This window comes from Globicephala melas, chromosome 21 (assembly GCF_963455315.2).
Source record: "Globicephala melas chromosome 21, mGloMel1.2, whole genome shotgun sequence".
NCBI lineage: Eukaryota > Metazoa > Chordata > Mammalia > Artiodactyla > Delphinidae > Globicephala > Globicephala melas.
Genome location: NC_083334.1, coordinates 16884892 through 16906558, shown reverse-complemented (window position 1 = coordinate 16906558; position 21667 = coordinate 16884892). Strand labels below are relative to the sequence as shown.

General features: G+C 34.4%; 1 protein-coding gene across 23 annotated transcripts in view; it reads left to right on the top strand.

Annotated features, from left to right (window-relative positions):
* Positions 1-21667, top strand: part of PCM1 (pericentriolar material 1) — an 86940-nt gene that overhangs the window by 4178 nt on the left and 61095 nt on the right. For 11 of the 23 annotated variants that reach the window (XM_070044602.1, XM_070044601.1, XM_070044603.1 and 8 more), the window contains 7 exons: positions 7408-7525; positions 9526-9771; positions 11122-11391; positions 12043-12213; positions 12399-12515; positions 19035-19212; positions 19376-19465. In XM_070044602.1, coding sequence (XP_069900703.1) covers positions 7430-7525; positions 9526-9771; positions 11122-11391; positions 12043-12213; positions 12399-12515; positions 19035-19212; positions 19376-19465 — 1168 coding nt within the window. In that variant the 5' untranslated portion in view covers positions 7408-7429. The remainder of the gene's footprint in view (positions 1-7407; positions 7526-9525; positions 9772-11121; positions 11392-12042; positions 12214-12398; positions 12516-19034; positions 19213-19375; positions 19466-21667) is intronic. The other 12 variants (XM_070044609.1, XM_060291445.2, XM_060291446.2 and 9 more) reach the window with 5 other exon arrangements.

Genomic DNA, 21667 nt, shown 5'->3' with positions numbered 1-21667 from the left:
ATGGGATGGAGTGGCAGTGAAGATTGGGATTGATTATAGCAGGGCATATAGATGTACCCAGGGAGTTATATGTAATCAGTGATAAGGAAGTGACAGATTTGAATATAAATTGCAGAGAGGGAGAGGTTTTAGCAAGCAGAATTTAATTGACCTCAGGGCTCTCATTTGCTTTTGTAGAGAGCAAGGATATATTAAATTTTCTTGGTGTGGAAATGCTCTACAGAGCAACTGTACCATAAGAGAGACCCAGTGCAATACTTGGTACATAGGTCTAATTAAATTGTTGATAATTCGAACTGAGTGTTATATATTGTAGTCTATTGTTGCAGTCTATTCATTCTCCTCCCCCCAATACCTTAAGAGTTTTAATTTTTTTTAATTTAAAGAGGGTAATTATAGAAAGATATCTTAAGTTCTAGAAAATTATTGAAATTTTTAGGAAGTGTCAAATTGAAAGAACCAAGGGAAAGATCTGTATGGTTTTTAGGTACAGAGAAGAAATTGAGAAATTCCTCAAATGAAACTAAACAATCACATAATGCCAGAAACTTATGCATTTTCTTCTCAGTTTCCATTAAAAGTGCTTAGTATGCTTGTATTTCCTTTATATAATTAGTAAAAGAAATATTCCAAATAATGCAACCTTTAGAAAACTTGTGCAGATAACATAAAGTACCAGCTTTGGTTATTTTGTGACTCTAAGTAAATATTTAGAAAAAAACCTATAGTTTCTACATTATTTTATTTGGATGAGTATTTCTTCTAAAACCTTGATTTATAGCTGTCAGGTGAGAAGTAAGGTATTTCCAAAGACAGTTATGAGTAATTTAATACTATTTGAGAAATAATATCTGAATTTTAAAGATTTTAGGAAAAATAATCTTTTTTCTTTTCTTGATTAATTTCTTCTTTACTTTGTATTTTTATTTCAAAGGTAACTTTAGTCAACCATTGGTATTTTCATGGTAATTAATACTGTGATATTCTACTTAGATATATATAATACTTCTCTATAGTAAGAATCCTACAACAGGATTTTCTTCAGAAGGATCAGTCACTGAAAGTAGCTTATAAATTGCCGTGGTATTTTTGCATTTCATATCCTTATAAGATAGGGGAACCAAATAAGGCTGTCAAAAATAGCAAAATGAAACCTATAAATAATAGTTTCAACTTAGTTTAGTAGGTCATAGGATGCACAGAATTGCTTGTTTGAAGTAGAATTTTACTCTTATCCCCATTCAGCTTCACATACCATCATCCATCACTTGTACTAGTTATCTTCCAATGGCTTCAACTTTTCCATCTCATTGTCTTTCTATTAAGCCTGCCTGGCAAAATCCCAACCTTGGATGGATTCAATGGAGTGTTTATACCAAGGCTGATGAGCACTTCTGGGGGAAAAAAATTCACACTGCAGATTAGTGATACATTAGTGATGTCAGGGAATGTTACTGCTCTCATCTGAGTCCTTAGTGCTGCCCACGTCACTCTTCCCCAGTCTCTCAGACACTGTCATGTTACCCTTGCACATTTAACGAGCAATCCTTTTTACTTCGCCTCACTTAACAAACTCAGCTTCCTACCACCAAATCTGCTAACCAGCCTGTATCCAATTGTATCCTTTCTTTTCTTTTGTTTCAGTAAAAGAGGTGTTCCTTTGCCTCTCTGAAGTTAATCATTTTTCTTACACCCTGGATCCCAGCTGCTCCTGGTTTTTCGGAGACCACACAATTTATCTCCTTTGTCATTTGCATCTTCATTATCTCCCTCTGTGAGCTCTATCCCGACAAATTTTAAACGTGCTCAAGATACCTTCCTTTTAAGGAAACTTCCTCTTGACCATCGCCACCTGCTTTCCTTCACAGACTGATTCCTTGAAAAAATCACCTCATTACTTCCTTTATTTTTTCCCTTTCCCATCAATAAATGCATTTGTTATGGAAGTGATTCTTACCAAGCTTGTCAGTAACCCCCTTGTTGCTAAATCCAAGTGTACACTTCTCACTGCTTTCCTTATATGACAGAGTAACATCTGGCATTCTTATCATATCCTCCTTCTTTATATACTTCTCCCCCTTTCTAGCACATTCTTCTGGTTTTCCTCCTGTCTTTCTGTACCTTCTTAGTGTTCTTTTCCTTTCTCTCTTAAATATCAGTGTCTTTCAAGGTTCAGTCTTCTTCTCTTACTCTTCATCTTCTCCCTGAGCCTTCTTTTCCACTTGAAGTTCTTTTATGAGTTGATGATTTGCAAATCTCTCTAGCCTAGATTTCACTTCTGAAAGATCAGTATTTGCCCACTAGACATTTAATTTGGTGGACAGTAGGCATCTCAAATATTTCTAAAACTGAACTCATCTTCTCTCAACAGAAACTTGTTTCTTTTCACATTACTTTGAATGTATCATCCTATACCCGGTTGTTCAAGCTAGAAATCTGGGAGTCATCCTTTAACTCCTTCCTCCCTGCCTCGTCTCCCGCATCATTACAGTCACCAAGTTCTTTGATTCTGCCATAAAAATTTTTCTTGCATTGGTCCTCTTCTCTACATACCTAGTTTTTTGATTATTGGAAGTCTTTCTATACAAGTAATAGTTTATAATCATCATAAAATAATCAAAAACTATATAAATAATTATATTAATCTGTTTACAGAATAAAATTTAGAAGGTAGAGAGAGACCTGTAATTTTAATGGTGACTTTGAGGTGGTTAGAGAGGTTGACATAAAAAAGAAATGACTTGCCTTTGTTTTCTCCCTTTTGTAGGGCGAGATAGCTACTCCCGTAGAGAAATCAGCTGAATGTTAATACACTGAGAATTGACTCACATGCAATTATTTCTTTAGCTTCATACTGATAATTTTACTTCTTTAGGAGTGTGCTTTTTAAACCATGTTTTAGAAACTTATGTTAATAGTGTTCAAAGTCATTAGCCTGTAAATAGATCCCTAGAAAAAGCTCTTCATTTTAGGGGGAATTCATCATAATAAAAAATGAGTATAAAACATCTCTGAATATAGTCTTAATAATTTATCTTAAAGTAAACTTACCTTATTACTCAACTGATAGAAAATGTAACATACTCTATTAAAAAAAGAAGAAAAAGGGATTTCCCTGGTGGTACAGTGTGTAAGACTCTGCATTCTCAATGCAGGGGGCCTGGGTTTGATCCCTGGTCAGGGAACTAGATCCCACATGCCACAGCTAAGAGCCCACATGCTGCAACTAAGACCCGGCACAGCCAAAATAAATAATAAAATAAATAAATATTAAAAAAGAAAATGTAACATACTCTTTTACCAAAAAAATTGGTAAGAGTTTTTCCTAAATATTTTAATAATTTTCTGTTCTAATTTCCATTTTAAGATAAATTGCTTTTAGTAATGTTAAGTATCATTATCACCTCTACTGCTTATGTATTTTTTTGAGCTCCTGTTCTTTAATATTATAGATTATATTAGTACATCGAGAAAAAGGTACTTGTAAAATGTTTCATTTAAATGAGTCATTTCAGTTCACTGGGCATACCTCTTTATGAGTATCAGTTATTTTGCAAAGTTCTTAAATATATTTCTAGTATAAAAAATGATGTAAAATATTGCTGAAAATATATAAGACAGAAAAGAGCAAAAATCACATTCTACACCTGCAACCAAAAATTGCTTTCATGCAAGCATTTTTTAATATAGTAAAGATACTAACTATATACTTCCTGTTTCTTTCAGATTTTTTTCTCAATTTGTCATTTACTATTTATTCTCAGTATACTTGGGATTCACTTGTATATGAATCAAATCGGTTGAACATAGTCCTTTTATTTCTGCATTCCAAATAAGTAAAATCTCTATTTTTCAAGTCTGTTCTTTTTTCTTGTCTGTTATTTGATTCTTTCATCTTATTTTTCTATTTTTAATCTACTAGATAGTATATTGGTGTTATGATATAAGGCAGTCTTTTTCAATTGGGAGGAAATTAAGCTCTAATGCTCTAAGGCATCTGTTTTTTACTGTGAATTAATTCCCCTTCTGTGTGTCTGGAATGGTGCTGGGTATGTACCATCCTTGGGAGAACTGAGAAAATAGTTACTCAAATCATTTTTCTGTGTTTGTGTTTAAGATGAAGCATCCTAGTTTAGGAAGCCTGTTAAAGCTCTAAATAAACTTTTTTCAACATTGTTAGCAAATTGTCCCAACCACTGAATAATCCAATACCACACAATTGTTGTGAAGATTAAATGATAAACGCATATAAAATATTTAGCATGGTGCTTGGCATATAGTGAACAAAATAGATGTTAGCTATAATTACTTTTTGTCATTAAATTTTTTGAATTGGGTGTATTTGAGGATTTTCTTTTTGGGCGGTACTAATATAACCATATAGATACTTAACGTGGTTGAGTATCTTGGGACTAGTTTTCTACTCTCTTGACCTCTCTTGCAACTCTTGCTTTTATTTTTCAGATAATTTTATTTCCAACTACTTGTTTATTCTTCCAGATGGCTTTTAGAATCATTCTGTCAAATTCCAAGAAGAATTCCAGTGGGATTTTTCTTAGTATTTAATTAAGTTTATACATTTAGAAAAAATGGTATTATGTTTATAATATTTAGCCTTTTCATTAAGGGACATAGTTTGTTTTTCTGCTTATTCACATTTCTGTTATGTTGTTTTATAGAGTTTAATAGTGCTTCTTATATATGTTTAACTGAATCACTCTGCTGTACAGCAGAAATTAGCACAACATTGTAAATCAGCTGTACTTCAATTAAAAAAATAATTCTTCTTTACATAGGGCAAAACTATATTATTCCTAGATAATTTTATTTTTTTGCCACTGTTATAAGTGATATCATTTCCACCCAGTATATTTCTAACTGGTTATTTGTGATATTTTGAAGTTCTCTACGTTTTTAAAATGAATATTCTTTAAGAATACCACCTTTTCTCTTTTCAGTATTAATATTTGTTTCATATTTTTCTATTTTGTACAAACAATTTCAAAACAATGCTAAATAATATGTATTTTGGTTTTTTATTTAAAAATTGTTTTTAAAGTTTTTTTTTGATGTGGACCATTTTTAAAGTCTTTATTGAATTTGTTACAGTGTTGCTTCTGTTTTATGTTTTGGTCCTCTGGCCAAGAGGCATGTGGGACCATAGCTCCCCGACCAGGGATCCAGCCTGCACCCCACCCCACCACCCTGCCTTGGAAGGTGAAGTCCTAGCCACTGGACCTCCAGGGAAGCCCCGTTTTGGTCTTTTAATAGGAATATTCTTCATACCTTATTTTAAGATCATTGGCTATTGGTTTAAAATATACTTTTCAACTCTTTAAAAAATTTTTAAAGTAACATATGGGGCTTCCCTGGTGGCTCAGTGGTTGGGAGTCTGCCTGCCGATGCAGGGGACACGGGTTCGTGCCCCGGTCCAGGAAGATCCCACATGCCGCGGAGCGGCTGGGCCTGTGAGCCATGGCCGCTGAACCTGCTCGTCCGGAGCCTGTGCTCCGCAACGGGAGAGGCCACAGCAGTGAGAGGCCCGCGTACCGCAAAAATAAATAAATAAATAAAAATAAAATAAAATAAAGTAACATATGCTCATTGAGTATAACCTTTAAAAAATTTGAAGTTTTACACCTGAAAATTATATGATGTTGTACGTCAACTATACCTCAATAAAATTTTTTTAAAAAAGTAATAAATGCTATTGAAATAAACAGCATAAAAATACACATACCTGTAAGGAAGTACCAATGTATTTGTACTTTTTAAGATTTTTTTCAAATTAAGTGTTGAATTTTATCACTTTTTATTTTGAGATGATAATATTTAACCTGTTTAATGTAATGTATTATTCTAATATATATCCTAGCATTCAAATCCCCATGGGATAAATCCTGCTTTGTCATGGATGGTTAAAATCCTTTTAATATTATACTCTAGTAAGTGGGAGAAGTTAGGATCTTAGAATCAAAGCAACTTGGATTTGTATTCTTTTATGACATTTTTAGCTGAATGACCTTGACAAAATTAACTGACTTCTTTGCATGTTAATGTTAGTATCAGTAAACTGAAAAACCTATTATAATCCTGATGTCTAATGGCTTACCCTGCCCCTTGAGTTACAGATAAAGTTTATCTCACTGTCTCCCCTTTCACTCAGTCCCCCTCCAACCCGAGCAGTTCCACACCCAGTGGAAATACAAAGTCCTCCACGAGATCATGTAGAAATCTTATTTTCTCATGATCATCTATGCTTCTGAACCTTTGCTTGTACTATTGCTTCTTCCATTTCTCAGCTCTTTGACCCAGGTGTGAAATTTAGTACCTTCCTTGATTTTCACAAAATCCCCACTTTTTTTTAGTGGGGAGAATTTGTGACTTTAGTAGACTATATCAAGATCTAGGGAAAACTATGAGGTAGCAGTAATATAATTTAAAATAGGGCAGTAGGGGGACTTCCATGGTGGCACAGTGGTTAAGAATCCGCCTACCAGTGCAGGGTACACGGGTTTGATCCCTATCTGGGGAGATCCTACATGCTGTGGGGTAGCTAAGCCCATGCGCCACAACTGTTGAGCCTGCGCTCTAGAGTCTGCGAGCCACAACTGCTGAAGCCTGCATGCCACAACTACTGAAGCCTGTGCTCATAGAGCCCGTGCTCCGCAACAAGAGATGCCACCACAGTGAGAAACCCGTGCGCCTCAACGAAGAGTAGCCCCCCGCTCGCCGCAACTAGAGAAAGCCCACAGGCAGCAACGAAGACCCAATGCAGCCAAAAATAAAATAAATAAATAAATAAATTTAAAATAGGGCAGGAGACATCGCTATGTTTAAATGTTTTTAGCCACTGTATTCTTGGTTTTTATCGGCCATTTCACCTACCTGGTCCTGTTTCTCTCTTGCTGCTTTCTTTTCATCTTGCTTACCATTACCTTCCCATTAAGACCAAACCTTTCTTCATGTTCCATGCAGAGCCATTCTACCTCCTTTGAATCTTTGACACAAAACAAATGCCCAGGTCTTTGGGGGTATTAGTTTCTTTTCGAAGAGCAGTTTTGGTTCTAGCTATTAATAACTTTTTCCTACCTGATTACTCTACCTTTTAGGATTGTGTTGAATAAATTAAATTGAATAACCTTAAAGTATGCAAGCCAGCTGACACAGTGGATATTCTGATATTTTTCTTCCCCTCCCCATCACTTTGGCTACTTAATGCATGCTAATCGTACTATGCCTATGGCAGCTAAATCATTTCGTCTGTGATGTGTAGTTGACAGTGCCTCTTTTATTTCATAAAATCAGCTTTTCTGATATTCTTTCATATTGCTAAGCTTCATGGAATTATTTAAATTACAATTTGTTTTTATGTGTTAGGAAAGTTAGTTTTTACTTGTTTTGCAGAACATTAATTATAAAAGCCAGTATGGCCACAGGAGGAGGTCCTTTTGAAGAAGGCATGAATGATCAGGATTTACCAAACTGGAGCAATGAGGGTGTTGATGACCGACTCAACAACATGGTAGGATATCTTACTATTGATGGTGTGTCGTTGGCTGCTAATGTTAGAATGCAACTTTCCCCTGACTTAGCCAAGTCATACTCACTGAAACTCTTTGAAAACACATTTTTTCTTGCTGTCCAAGATATTAAATGACCCTGGGCTATTTGTTATATTACTTTAAGACATTTTTGTTTGTAGGTAACATATCAACTTGAGTTAGCTTAAGCCAAAAAGGAGATTTATTACAAGGATATAAAGATGTTTTATGGAAAACAACTTAAAAGAATATAGCTGGGTTTTAGGAAGGGACTAGAAAATGCAACCAGAAAGTTGTCAAGAATTACTTTTTCATTACGCTGACTCTTTGCTTCTGTGTGCCTCTGCTTAACACAACTTCTTTTCACAGACCAGTTTTCTCTCCTCTCTGGTCCATGTGGTATACTATGGCTGCCCCTTCATTCTAAAGTTTTCAGCTATGGCTGCAATTATATACTGACTAGTTATCTCTTAGTTCCAATTTGAAATTTTAACATATGATTATCCCAATTTGGATTAGATATGCATCTCTTTTCCAGTCATATATGGCCAGGATTGGGTGGGGTAAGTAGAACAAGAGGTTGGCAGGAACACCTACACATGGATTGGGGTGGAGGGACAGTTTGTAGAGAAAGGAGTTTTATTATAAAAGAGAAAACTATCCCAAAAGATTTTACTAAAGTAAAACTAAAAGACTCTTTCAATATGGATAAAGTGGGAATTTATATCTTTTTTGTTGAATGCGTTATGTGAGTATAGCTAAGTAAATAAAAATGTTTTCTAGTTAAAATATTAAGCATATTTTTGGGCTTCCCTCGTGGCGCAGTGGTTGAGAGTCCGCCTGCCGATGCAGGGGACACGGGTTTGTGCCCCGGTCCGGGAAGATCCCACATGCCACGGAGTGGCTGGGCCCGTGAGCCATGGCCGCTGAGCCTACGTGTCTGGAGCCTGTGCTCTGCAACGGGAGAGGCCACAACAGTGAGAGGCCCGCGTACCAAAAAAAAAAAAAAGAAAGAAAAAAAATAATTAAGCATTTTTTGTCATTTCATATTAGACCTTATCATGTAGTACATTGTTGCCTATAGAAAATAATAGTTATATTTATTGCTTACTATATGCTAGGCACTGTGCTAGCTGTTTTATGTACGTTTTTTCTTAAAAAAATTTTTTTTATTGAAGTATAATTGCTTTACAATGTTGTATTAGTTTCTGCTGTACAATGAAGTGAATCAGCTATATGTATACCTATATCCCCTCCCTCTTGGACCTCCCTCCTCCGCCCCCATCCCACCCATCTAGGTTGTCATAGAGCACCGAGTTGAGCTCCCTGTGCTATACAGCAGGTTCCCACTAGCTATCTACTTTACACACAGTAGTGTATTTATGTCAAACCTAATCTCCCAGTTTGTCCCACCCTCCCGTTATGTATGTTATTATTAATCGTGTTTTAAAGGTGACACTATTTTAGAGATTAGGAAACTGAGATCTTGGGAAGTTTAATAAATTACCTGGAGTCACACAGTGGGGCGTTTCTTCCTATAACAATAATTGCTTTAGAACACAGGTTGATTCCAGATCTGTCTACCTATATATACTGACTTTAAAGGAGGCCAGTAAAGATATATATAATTTATTTCACTATTCAGTTTATAAATAGTAACGAACCATTTTTAAAAACGCTTTTGAAAATATTCAGACTGACGCTAGGTTTGGAGTTTGGGTATTTGTATTTGTTAATGACCTATGATAGGAAAGTAATTATTTTCTGAATAATTATAATTTCAGCACAGTTTGAAATTTAGGCTAGGTGTAGTGGAGGGAAAATGGGTTAGTACAAGTAAATAATTGTCTCTAAGACTATATATTTATGTGAAAAATGTTTGTCATTTAAAATTTTAAGACCAAAAATTTTGAAGCGTACCAAAATATTTTCCTGATTTGATAGAGGCCAGATTAACCTTTGCCTGTACTTTTTTTTAAAGGATTGGGGTGGCCAACAGAAGAAGGCAAATAGATCATCAGAAAAGAATAAGAAAAAGTTTGGTGTAGAAAGTGATAAAAGGGTAACTAATGATATTTCTCCGGAGTCATCGCCAGGAGTTGGAAGGCGAAGAACGAAGACTCCACATACGTTTCCGCATAGTAGATACATGACGCAGATGTCTGTTCCCGAGCAGGCAGAATTGGAGAAACTTAAACAGCGGATCAACTTCAGTGATTTAGATCAGGTTTGTAAATTATTTTAAAAATCAAGTTATGACTATGGAAAATATTGGCAAAAGACTAAATAGTTTGTCTTAATAAATTTGAGCTGTTTATTTCCTTTTTCTTAGTTTCTGTGCATATGGAGAGAATGTTAATCCATTGTGATGGTACTGTGTTCTTTGGAGGGCAATAAAGTCCTTATTTCTAAACTTGCTGAGGACAAGTCTCTTGGGACTTTATTATTATACTGTATGACTAACTTAAATGATTTCATTTTGAAACTAAATCATGCATGCTAGTAACTGAGTAAGATTGCTGTTAAGCAAAAGGGAATATCCAGTTTAGAATATTTGTCATTTGTTAAGTGTGGGATGTGCTGGCTTATCTCAAGTTTAGAATAAAACAGTTGTTTGTATTTATAATCACTGAAATCAAGTTTAGAACTAAAAGCAAGTAGAAATGATAATGAACTCTTAACATTTTACTGTCACATCTGTACTTCATAGAGATAAGTTTTCCAAATATGCATAAAGGTAGATTCAAGTCTGGTATGATGGTGATGATCATATATCATTTAGTCACCTATGTGTTAATTATTGAGCATTTACTGTATGCCAGGCACTGAGTTGAGTACTTTATCAGACAATGCTTCACATTGACACATCTTGTTTTTAAAATTTATTTATTTATTTTTGGCTGCGTTGGGTCTTCCTTGCTGCATGTGGTCTTTCTCTGGTTGTGGCACGCGGGAGCTACTCTTCCTTATGGTGTGCAGGCTTCTCATTGCGGTGGCTTCTCTTGTTGAGGAGCGCGGGCTCTAGGCACGCGGGCTCAGTAGTTGTGGCTCGCGGGCTCTAGAGCGCAGGCTCAGAAGTTGTGGCACATGGGCTTAGTTGCTCCGTGGCATGTGGGATCTTCCTGGCCCAGGGATCAAACCCGTGTCCCCTGCATTGGCAGGTGGATTCTTAACCACTGTGCCACCAGGGAAGTCCTGCACTGACACATCTTTATGTTGATGTTCATATTAATTAACATTGATTCATTGGGTCCAAAGCCTATGTTATATTCTGTGATCAAGTATGACTAGCAATATGAGTTATAAATATGATTCATAATCCTGCTACTTCATTTAGACTAGTCTTGCTCATATTCATCATTTGAATTGTCTGACAGAATGAGGCCTAGGATGTGATAATTGAATTTTGATATTTTACTAAAAGAATTTTGTAGGTCTGAAGCTGTTTTGAACCTTACAGCAAATCTGTTTATATGCACCTTGTGAATCAATATCTGATGGTAAAACTAAGAACATTGGATTTTTTTAATTTTGAAAGATTAATGTTTGTGGGATTTGGTTTCTTTTTCATATATAGAGAAGCATTGGAAGTGATTCTCAAGGTAGAGCAACAGCTGCTAACAACAAACGTCAGCTTAGTGAAAACCGAAAGCCCTTCAACTTTTTGCCTATGCAGATTAATACTAACAAGAGCAAAGATGCTGCTGTAAATCCTCAAAAGAGAGAAATGATTGGATCAGCACAATGTAAAGAGTTGTTTGCTTCTGCTTTAAGTAATGACCTTTTGCAAAACTGTCAAGTCTCTGAAGAAGATGGGAGAGGAGAGCCTGCAATGGAGAGCAGCCAGGTGATAAAACTTCTTTCTTTTGCTCTTTGCTTTCATAAACCTCAAAGTAGATTCATTAAGATTTAAAAAAAATATTGGGTTATGCACATAGGAATTTTAGGTAGAATTAAAGTACTTCTCTGACCTTTCTCATTAATATCTCAGATTTACTCAAAATGGTGTAAATTTCTTTTTACCAAAATGATTGTAGAAATGGCATAGTAAGGTAAATTAAGACTTCTGTTCATCTGCCAAATGCTGTATTGCTAATTTTTAGTGAAGAGCAATTGGGAGCAATGTGATTAATAGATTGCTGTAGAAATTTTTTTAAATGGTTGTATAATTTTTTGAAAAAATTATTTTTCAAAGTATCTTAATTTTTAAAATTTATTTATAAAATATATAAACAGTAGAGAAATTTATATAAATGTTTGATACGCAGTTTTATAAAATGAAGTTCCCAAGTAATGAAACTAAAACACATTTTGAAATTTTTAAGTTAACAGTAATTGGAATTGTTAGTATTGCCTGTTATGTTTTGATTAAATTCTAAATTTGATTCAGATCTTTTGCATGTATGAATTCACACAATAAACCTAGAAGTATCTTTAGTTATTTGAAATTAAAATCTATAATTATAATTCCCCCCCACCCCAAATATTTCCCTTGCAGATTGTAAGCAGGCTTGTTCAGATTCGTGACTATATTACTAAAGCTAGTTCCATGCGGGAAGATCTTGTAGAGAAAAATGAAAGATCTGCTAATGTTGAGCGCCTTACTCATCTAATAGATCACCTTAAAGAACAAGAAAAGTCATATATGAAATTTCTCCAAAAAATTCTTGTAAGTTTTGGACCCTTTAAATAACGTATTGAGTTATTTTTGTAGTATATCAGTGTACATGTACTGATGACACTCTGATGCCACCCCAGAGGAGTTAATATATTTTCAAAAAATCGTGCCATCCATTATAACATTTTATTGCCCTTTTTAATAGTTGTATGATTTATACCGCTAAAATATTTCAGGCTAGAGAAAATGAGGAGGAGGATGTTCGGACTATAGATTCAGCTGTGGGATCTGGTTCTGTAGCTGAGAGCACATCGCTAAACATAGATGTGCAGTCTGAGGCTTCAGATACCACGGTAAGCGGCTTTTTAGTAATTAAAGTGCTGGAAATGAAGATATAAAGTTTTCCCCCGTTTTTCACGATGATATTTTTGTAGGCATTCCTTAATGAAAAGTTTATCTCAGGGAAGAAACCCTCAGATTGTTAATGCTGTATATATTCTTTTTGAACATGGAAGTTTAAAAGTTTTATTTATTAGCATTAAAAATAGTTTTAATGGTTGATTAAATCTAATAATATCTGATCTTCAATTTGCAGAAACCTGGTTTTTCTAGTTTGTTTCATTAAGCACAGCTTTACTCATTTTAAGAAGCATTGGGAAAGTTAAAATTCATTGTGGATGTAAGAGCTATAAGTACAGTGTCATTGCTTAGCACGTCGTCTGTTGGAAAAGTCTCCAAGTTAATTTCCCATTGAGGAACCATTTTAAGGCTGTTAGGATTCTCATTTCTCAGGCTAGCTTAGAACGGAAGCAAAACCAGGCGACTGATAAATTGAGATGAAAATGGGACAGGGTAGCATTTACTTTGGGATTTATTCCAGTGAGAAAAATACTATAAATTCAAACTCTGCAAAATGGAATGTATCAAAATACTGTCTTTTGGAAAAATAATCAGAAATTTACAGAACTTTGAGGAAAGATTTATAAAATAAACTTAGTTCGTAGAAGTTAGTATGAAACTAGTATACTTTTAAGCATTTTAATTTTAGCAGATGAACCTACAACCATGCATTAGTAAACTTGAAAGTCTGTTATCAGTAATGCCTTTCTTGTGAAAGGATAGCCACGTGTATCTTTTGTGTCCGAGGTATGTTCCAAAGTACCATTCAGCATTAGGAATTTGAGGGTTTGTTTCCTTTTAATATTGACCTGCATAGTTTCCTGTCTGCCTCCTTTCTCTTCCTTGCCCTTCCTGATTTGAAGAGGAAATTTGAATTTTTTTTCTCTCCATTATCTCCACCAGGAGATGCTCAGAGGGCTTGATCCAAATGGTTGTTGAAGAATGGATTCTACTGCGGGGAAATTGTTTTTCTATTTACAGTGGTGCTGGGACTAATTTCTTTCTCACATTTCATTCCAGCAGAAGTGGAAGGGTTGGGGCATGTCGGTAAAGGAATTCTGTTGGAGAGGAGTGGGAAATGATATAGATGATTATTATAACTTATATGCTAGTGTGTATCGTATTCCCCATGATGAGAATTTCTTTCATATCATTAAATCAGGAAATTTTGAAAGTTAATAACAGCAGAATAAATGTTGAAATATGCTTCAGCAATTGTTGTATAGCTTATTGCCTAGGATATGATATTCACTTAATTATAATAAGCCCAGAGTCTAGTCTATAGGAATTTAAAAGTCTAACTTAAAGCTTTATTGCCACTTGGGGGAGGGTGGATTGATTTTCTGAAAGATGGACTTGTAATTTTTTATATTTATTTACAAGACTGGCTTATATGTTAAACAGGAGTTTGTGTTAAGAAATTAATATGTTACACTATTTAATAAAGGAGGCATCTTTTAGTCTGAGAATTCGGCCGTGCATTGAGGACAAACTAGGGAATTCAGCTTCACAAGAACAGGTTTCAGACATTGACGTTACAACAAGTCCAAAAGGGAAAGGTGACAGACCTCCTCAGAATGACAGGGAACTGAGGCCTAATAGGAAATATAGCCGAAAACGTGGATTTCCCTCAAAGGTATACTTCACAATGTTAACTTGGGAAGTCTCTAAATGAGCACCTCTTTTGTTCATATTTCCTCTCCTTTATTTTCTTTTTTGTTGTTGCTATTAACTTTTAAATATGTACGTTAACATGGTTAATTGTACTGTAATTTGCCTTAGTAAAATGCTGTCCCTTAGTGTTTTTTCCTTTTCTGCTTTCTTATTCTCCGCTCCATGGATTATGTGTGGCAGCTGTTTTTAATTTGTATTAACAAAGGACTTGAAACTTAATCCATTTTCCTTTTTTGCTGTTGAGAACTCAAAATATAACACATTCTTAAACCTTGACCATTAGTTGCCTTTTGTTTCTGATATTTGTGTTCATGGATTAAGATGGTATTTTTAAGTTTTGTCTTATTTCCTGTAGTCATTCATTAAAGAAAGAAAAAATAGAGCAAGCAATTAGCTTTCCTGTTTTTTTAATAATGAAATATTGGGTTGGCCAAAAATTTGTTTGGGTTTTTCCCTAACATCCTATGGAAAAACCCAAACGAACTTTTTGACCAACCCAATATTTTTAGTGTTTTTTTGTTTATATTTTTCTTCCCATTGGAAATCCCTTCTTCCATTCTGTTTTTAAAAAAATTATCCAGTTGACTTGTTTCCTGATGTTTTTGCTACTTTTTTCTCCAAAGTTTGCTGTAAATCGTTCTTTCTTTTAATTTTCCATGATTTGCATAAAGACACTCAGGAAAGGTTTAAAGACAACTATTTGTGTAGTTCCACTTAAAACAGTTTGAAAAAAAATGGCATTTGTAAAAGTGCTCATATTTGACAGGAGTAAAGTACTATTTTAATAATTGAGTATAGATAAGACCAATTTCCTATGTTTTATTACTAGCTTATTACCTAGGATTCGGCTTTCCTTTCTGTTACGTACATATTTTATATTTTTGTGGCGTTTAAAAATGACAAAGTTTAACCTCTAGATATTATGGTGTCTCCCCGCTCTCCCACAAGAGTTTGAAGATATAGTTTGAAGTCAGCTATAGTGATCTTACTATAAAGTGTTAAGCAAAAGGTGTCCCAGTTCAACAGAATAGTAAAGTAGCTGATTATTTTTAAAACTACTAGCATTGGAGAAGAGAAAGTGAATGGGGGGAAATAGATCCTTTGGAACTTAATGTTCCTTTCTTAAGTCTTCTGAATAGTGACAAACAGAACTTGAGTTGACAGTTACTACAGCATAGCATCTTCCAGTTTTACTTTTTTCCCCTAAGGCATTAGGTTTGCTTTTAAAAACCACTTTTCTGTTTTAAGTTTCTTTGAATAATGTCCTTATAAATATTATTTTCTCTTGAACTTCTTTCTGGAGTTTATTTTAATTTGATTCTTTTTAATCTTTTGATTCTTTGGGCCATCCTAGGGTAATTCTATCAGTACTGTGTTCATAAAATGATTTCATTTTCTTAGAAAAAACCCTAATTCCCACTGACTGACTTTATTCTTTCTCTGTTATGCAGAATCTGTTGTTCTCCCTACCTACCTTCATTCCCTCCTTAACATCCTTTCAAAATGTAGTATTCTGTTAGAAGACTAGGGAAAAAAGTTGGTGTCTTAACTGAGGTTCAGAGCTTAAAGCAACCTTGTGAGTTGCAGCTTGATAGGAGATAATTGATATTCTTGAGTTGCCTACAAGGGCAGAGTCCATTTTATGAAATATTTTATAGACACGATGACGTTGCATAATTTTTAAAAAGAGCTTTCCCTGAATACCCATGCCCTCATTGTTTTCCCATACTCATCTTTCCCCCACGCTTAATCTCAGCTCTTAGAGCATTCATAAGCTTTTAAAAATACCATCTACTCATTTTTTGCTATTGTTTTTATCATTTCTAGTTACTTCATGTGGGCTAGATTTGTCTCCCAAACTAGACTATGCTTCTTCAGAGATAGTTTTAAATACAGAAGACATAGTCTATGGATGTAATTTTGGGGCAGATAGTATGATGTGAAAAAACACTAACCTAGAACTTAGGAATCTGATTTCCCCTCACTGTGATATTGGATAAATCACAGCTTTATCTTCTCTGGGCTTATAGTTTCTCACCTTTCAGATGACAAAACTTAGAATACATATTAACTGAAGTACTTTTCAGCCATAAAAATATATTTGGATCCATGAAGAATTATTGGAAGAATATCAGTTGAGTAGAGGAAAGGAAGACTTAGGGTTTTCTGAAATGTGTTACCTGTATGCAACTCGAGATTTCATGCTGAAGTTATTATTTTTTTTAATTTGTAAACTAAGAATGTACTTACTGAAAGTGACTCAAAACGTTTAAATGAAAATATGTGTTTGAAGGATGCGTATAGTCCTGGCCTCCTTTTTTGGATTTCTATTCCATGTACCATCTTCTTGCCATGTTTTTATCCCCAGGTATTTTTATTACCATTTTTTCATCTTCCCTTTCTTTATATTTGATTGTAGTTCCACCCACCTCCCTCAGTTCATCTTTTCAAATTATTAGTCTGAAATGTTATTTATGTGGATGGAAAAGTTATTAAGCAGTAATAAAACTCCACTAATTTCAAAAATTGTTGGGAATTCATCTTTGGATTAGTGAAAAATCTGAAGTTCAGAATTCTTTATAATTAGAGTATCAAAGTTTTGCAAATAAATGTGACTAACAAGGATTAAAGTTCTTTTTAAAAGTTTGCATTTTAAAGGGTAAGAAACCATAATATTAAATTGTTTAGTAAGTTCTTCAAAATTAGATAGCTTTAAGGTTAGCTTGAGGTCTAAACTATTTTTGAGATGGGAGGATTATGAATTAGATGGAGATAATGCATTCTTGATGGTTTTCTTTTTTCCTAGATGACTTTTTGCCTTATTTGTGTAATGTTTCTCTTCTTAGTCATTTATCACTGATGCTTTGTTGGAGTATTTGATTGATGTCAACCTGGAGAGATTTCTCCAAGTTGTTCCACTGAAATCTGTACCTGATTGGGTTTGGTTTTATATTTTACCAGTGACTTTGATGAAATTAATTTGGATCAGATCTGAGATGGCTACCTATCTCATATTGATAGTTATCTCTCACCCTTCAAATTATTTTTTCAAGATGTAAATAGTCTTGAAATGAGCAAGAACTAAGAAGATGAATTTTCATAGGAATGAATGTAATGTTAACTAGGTAACTCCACTTGTATAAGATGGGAGAGAACTGGGTAAATTGTACTTGATTTGAAAATGGCTTTAGTTTATTGGAAAGTCTCCAGTAAATACTAGCTTAACCAAGGTACATTATTTCTCTTCCATATTCATAAAGTCTAGTTGGCCAGTCCTGGATAGAGCACTGACCTGGCTTCTCTGATACCTACATCAAACATTCTAACTGTAGTCTTCTACTTCCTATTTGAGCTTCCTTTCTTTGAGTTCTTAATTCTGAGCCATGTAATTATTTTTATTGCTTGCCAAGTTATCACAGTTACTCATTCTTATTTACAATACTAATGAGTCCTACTTGGGGAGGTAAAGAGAAGAGGTTTTTGCAAAGTATTGTTAAGGAATGTTACCCAGAAGAGAATTTCTCTGGAGCCGTCTGTGTTCTCCATAATTTTTCTTGGAATCAAATGTACATAGGGAGAACAGATCAGTTCATTTTTACTTTGAAAAGAAATCACTGAGGTTTATTTTCCTTGTTAACTTTGGTCAGAGCCAGGGGAGATCATTCATTTAAAGTCTCCAATTTGGTAGCAATGCAAATTTAAAATTGACTATTTCTAAGTTAATAGAAATATTTTATGTAAATATTAGCTAAAATCATTAAACTTTTAAGATACAGAATTTTTTAAAAGGCAAATCAGTGATGAAAAATACCATTATGGTATACAGTTCATGCATAATTTGTCTTATTTATTGTTTCCAGGTTGTATTTAACTTTCTCTCTTTGATTAATTGACTTTATTTTTTCTGGTTGGGTTACACTTGAATAGTTTTAAGATTAACATTTAAAATTTTATAATTCCTTATAAGTGGCACCTATTTAATCTGTTCCTCTTTTAGGCAAAATGTTATCTTTTGGGGGGAATTTCAAAGTAATTTATGTCCTCAGACTCAGCATTAAATGAGCATCTTTTGAAAGAAAAAATAGTAATGATATCTTTGATGCAAAAGATAATATTTTTACTGTATGATAATATAAAGTGATGCAAGTAAATTAAAGCCTTTCACATCAAATAATCAAATAAAAAGTATATTTTAAAAATTTCCATCCGTAGTTAGAAAATAGTTGGTTTGTTTTTGTTTTGTTGGTTTTTAAACATCACTTCTAGGAATGGGGCAGAAGAGTTTTTTAGTCTGTTCTTTCTCCAGGGCAACTTTTAGGGTATTAGCCTGGTATCATCTGCTCTTCCTTTTCTGTAAGGCCTGGTCTGGATCCCTCATATGTGTGTGTGTGTGTGTGTGTGTGTGTGTGTGTGTGTGTGTGTGTGTGTGTGTGTGTGTGTGTGTGTGTGTGTGTGTGTGTGTGTGTGTGTGTGTGTGTGTGTGTGTGTGTGTGTGTGTGTGTGTGTCGGCCTTCCTGTCTTCCTTTTTGTATGCCTTTTCTTTTATTTTCTTTTTGTTAATTCTTCATGCTAAGCATATGCATATGGTCTTTTACCTTGAAATTACCTAACTATCTAATTCTTAACATGACAGGCTGTCTCTGTGTCATCATTTTCCTCTTTCTCTTTTTCTTTCAAGTCTGTATCTAGGGTTGTATATTTAATACTAATTTATTATCTATGTATGTACCTTGCCGTTGGTAGTTGAAATAGGAACATGGATTTTAAAAGCTATAAGCGTTGTTGGTCTTATTTTTCAGGCCAGAGATCCTCAGCAGGAGCCTATGGAAGAGATAGAAAATTTGAAGAAACAACATGATTTATTAAAAAGGATGTTACAGCAGCAGGAGCAGCTGAGAGCTCTGCAGGGACGACAAGCTGCTCTTCTTGCTCTGCAGCATAAGGCAGAGCAAGCTATTGCTGTGATGGATGATTCTGGTATGCCACCATCTTAGAATGTTGTTATAAGTAAGGCTCAATAAATAATGATATGATTGCAAGGTGGATGCTGGTTATTATATAATTAGATCTTGATTGTTGTCTAGTTTAGAAACCTACATGTGAGGCTTACCCTGTCCTGTGCTTTTCTCTGGTTATGCAGAAAAGGTTGCAGGGACAACTCCTGGCCATCATACTGTACCGTGCAGACAGCCAGCTCGCTCTCCTTTTCATCAGAGAGTACCCTTAAGAGGTAAAAGGGACAGGATGTAGTTCTGTTTTTATACCTCAAATTTATAGGGCTCTTGTTGCTTATATTTCTGCCTTTTGTACTTTATTTAACTAGGATTGCTGTACTTTGCTTGCCTGCCAAGGAAGGGTTAAAACCTTAAGTGAGACAGTGAATAAATGTAAGCTTCTTTGGCTTCTGACATGAGTAGTGAGGTATCACATTGTATGCACTAGTTCCTTTGAACTAAATTTATATCCTATCCAGTCTCCCTGAGACTCAGAAATGTTCTTTTCTTTCTCCTTCTTTCCCTCATACCCATGTATCACTTAGATGGAAATTGTATTGAATTCTTTTTTTTTCATTTTTAAAAAAATTTCAGCTTTATTGCGGTATAATTGACATATAAAATTATAAGATATTTAAAGTATACATCTTAGTGATTTAAGTTTTGTATTTTTGGATCTTGTTTAAGAAACCTTTCCCCATCCTTTGTATTGAATTCTTTAGTATTGAGTCTAACTTTATAGTTTGTCTTGTTATTGGCAAACCTACGTGTTTAATTTCTCATTAAGTTGAAAACATATTGTTACTTATTAAAACTTAAAGCCAAATTATATTTTCTAGTAGTCTGTCATTACAGTCTAATAATAATTTATCTCCTGTGAGCTCTCCATTTTAGGTCCTTACTGTGGTTACCCTGTTGTTACTCAATTTATCGTGTTGTCCACACCTAGCCCACTGGCTCAGCCTTCTGATCACTGTTATATGTAATTTAATTTTGCATTTTCATAAGGAACTTTATGACTTGCAAGTAACTTACTCTTTTGTAATAATTATATAGTCGTATAGAATATATATGGTATAGTATATAATAGTATATAATATGCAAATTTTCATCCCCATTTTTCCCTTGCAAAATTCAAAGTATCATTAGCTGTTAGATTTAGGAAAAAACAAAATATTTTAACAATGACAAATACAGTTCGGTTAATGACCAACTTTTAAAATATTTTTCAAGATTGGAGTATCAGATTTCAGAGACTTTCTTGTGATAGTTATGTTATTTCAAATAGTTATATTTACGTCATCTCATTTGATCACCACAAAACTGTAGGTTAGTCGCCAGGGCTTTTTTTATAATTCTCACTTTAGAGAGAAGGAACTCTAACACAGAACTCGTGACTTGCCTAGGCTTATATGGAATTTTAGTAGAATCAGATTTCTTGAGTTCCAGGTCAGGGGTCTTCTGTTTCTGAATATAAACCTTTATTTTTAAGTAAGCAGATAATCTTTCTTTCTTTTTTTTTTTTAATGTACTATTATGAGACAAGTACCAGGAGAAGAATAAACAGGAGTTAAAATTTGAATTTATTTTATGTACTATTTCAAAAAGAATTTTAGGTTAATGATTGAAAACAGATTTTCTCTTGCATTTATGAGATTTTGCAGAAGAATACTGATGAAAAACAAACTTATAGTAATCTTTAGGTATATAAGAGAGGCAACATAATTGTCATGGGAAAGAGTGTTCCTTTAACCATTTAACTAGCAAGTTGTGTGTTATCTAGACTGTAATTGCTTTTTTTTGTCCCCAAGTACTTTGGACTGGATACATGGGAATCTACCCTGCCCTGTAATTCTAATTTCTCATTGAAAAAGCTAATATTTTCCTTCAAAACAGAAACAGTTTATAGTCATTGTCTCTTTTAGAGCTGGAAAGATAAGCATGGGGTGTTTGAGTAATAGAGAGTAACTATTATGAAAATTGTCATCAGAATACTGCCTTAGGAAGATAAAAACTGTGGTCTTTTAGTATGACTTGTATCACAAGCAACTCCTTCAATAAATTATCTGTTCTACAGTAGGGGTCGGCAAACTATATATAGCCAGCTGGATTTGGCCCACTGCCTGAAATAAGATTTTATGGAACACAGCTATGCCCATTTGTTTATGTATTGTATATAGTTGCTTTTGCCCCACAGTGGCAGAGTTGGGTAGTTGAGACAAGAACTATATCTCCACAAAGCCTAATATGTTTACTATCTGAATCTTTAAAAAAAGTTTGCCAGCCCCTGTACTACAACACTGATTCTGTTGGGGAGGTGGGGATTGAGACTGGTCAGAATTAGCTGTGCTTTTTCAGACGAACCACTTTGCCCGCCACGCCTCCAACCCAACCTGGTGGACCTTCCCACACCCAGACTCTGTTGAGTCACTATTCTT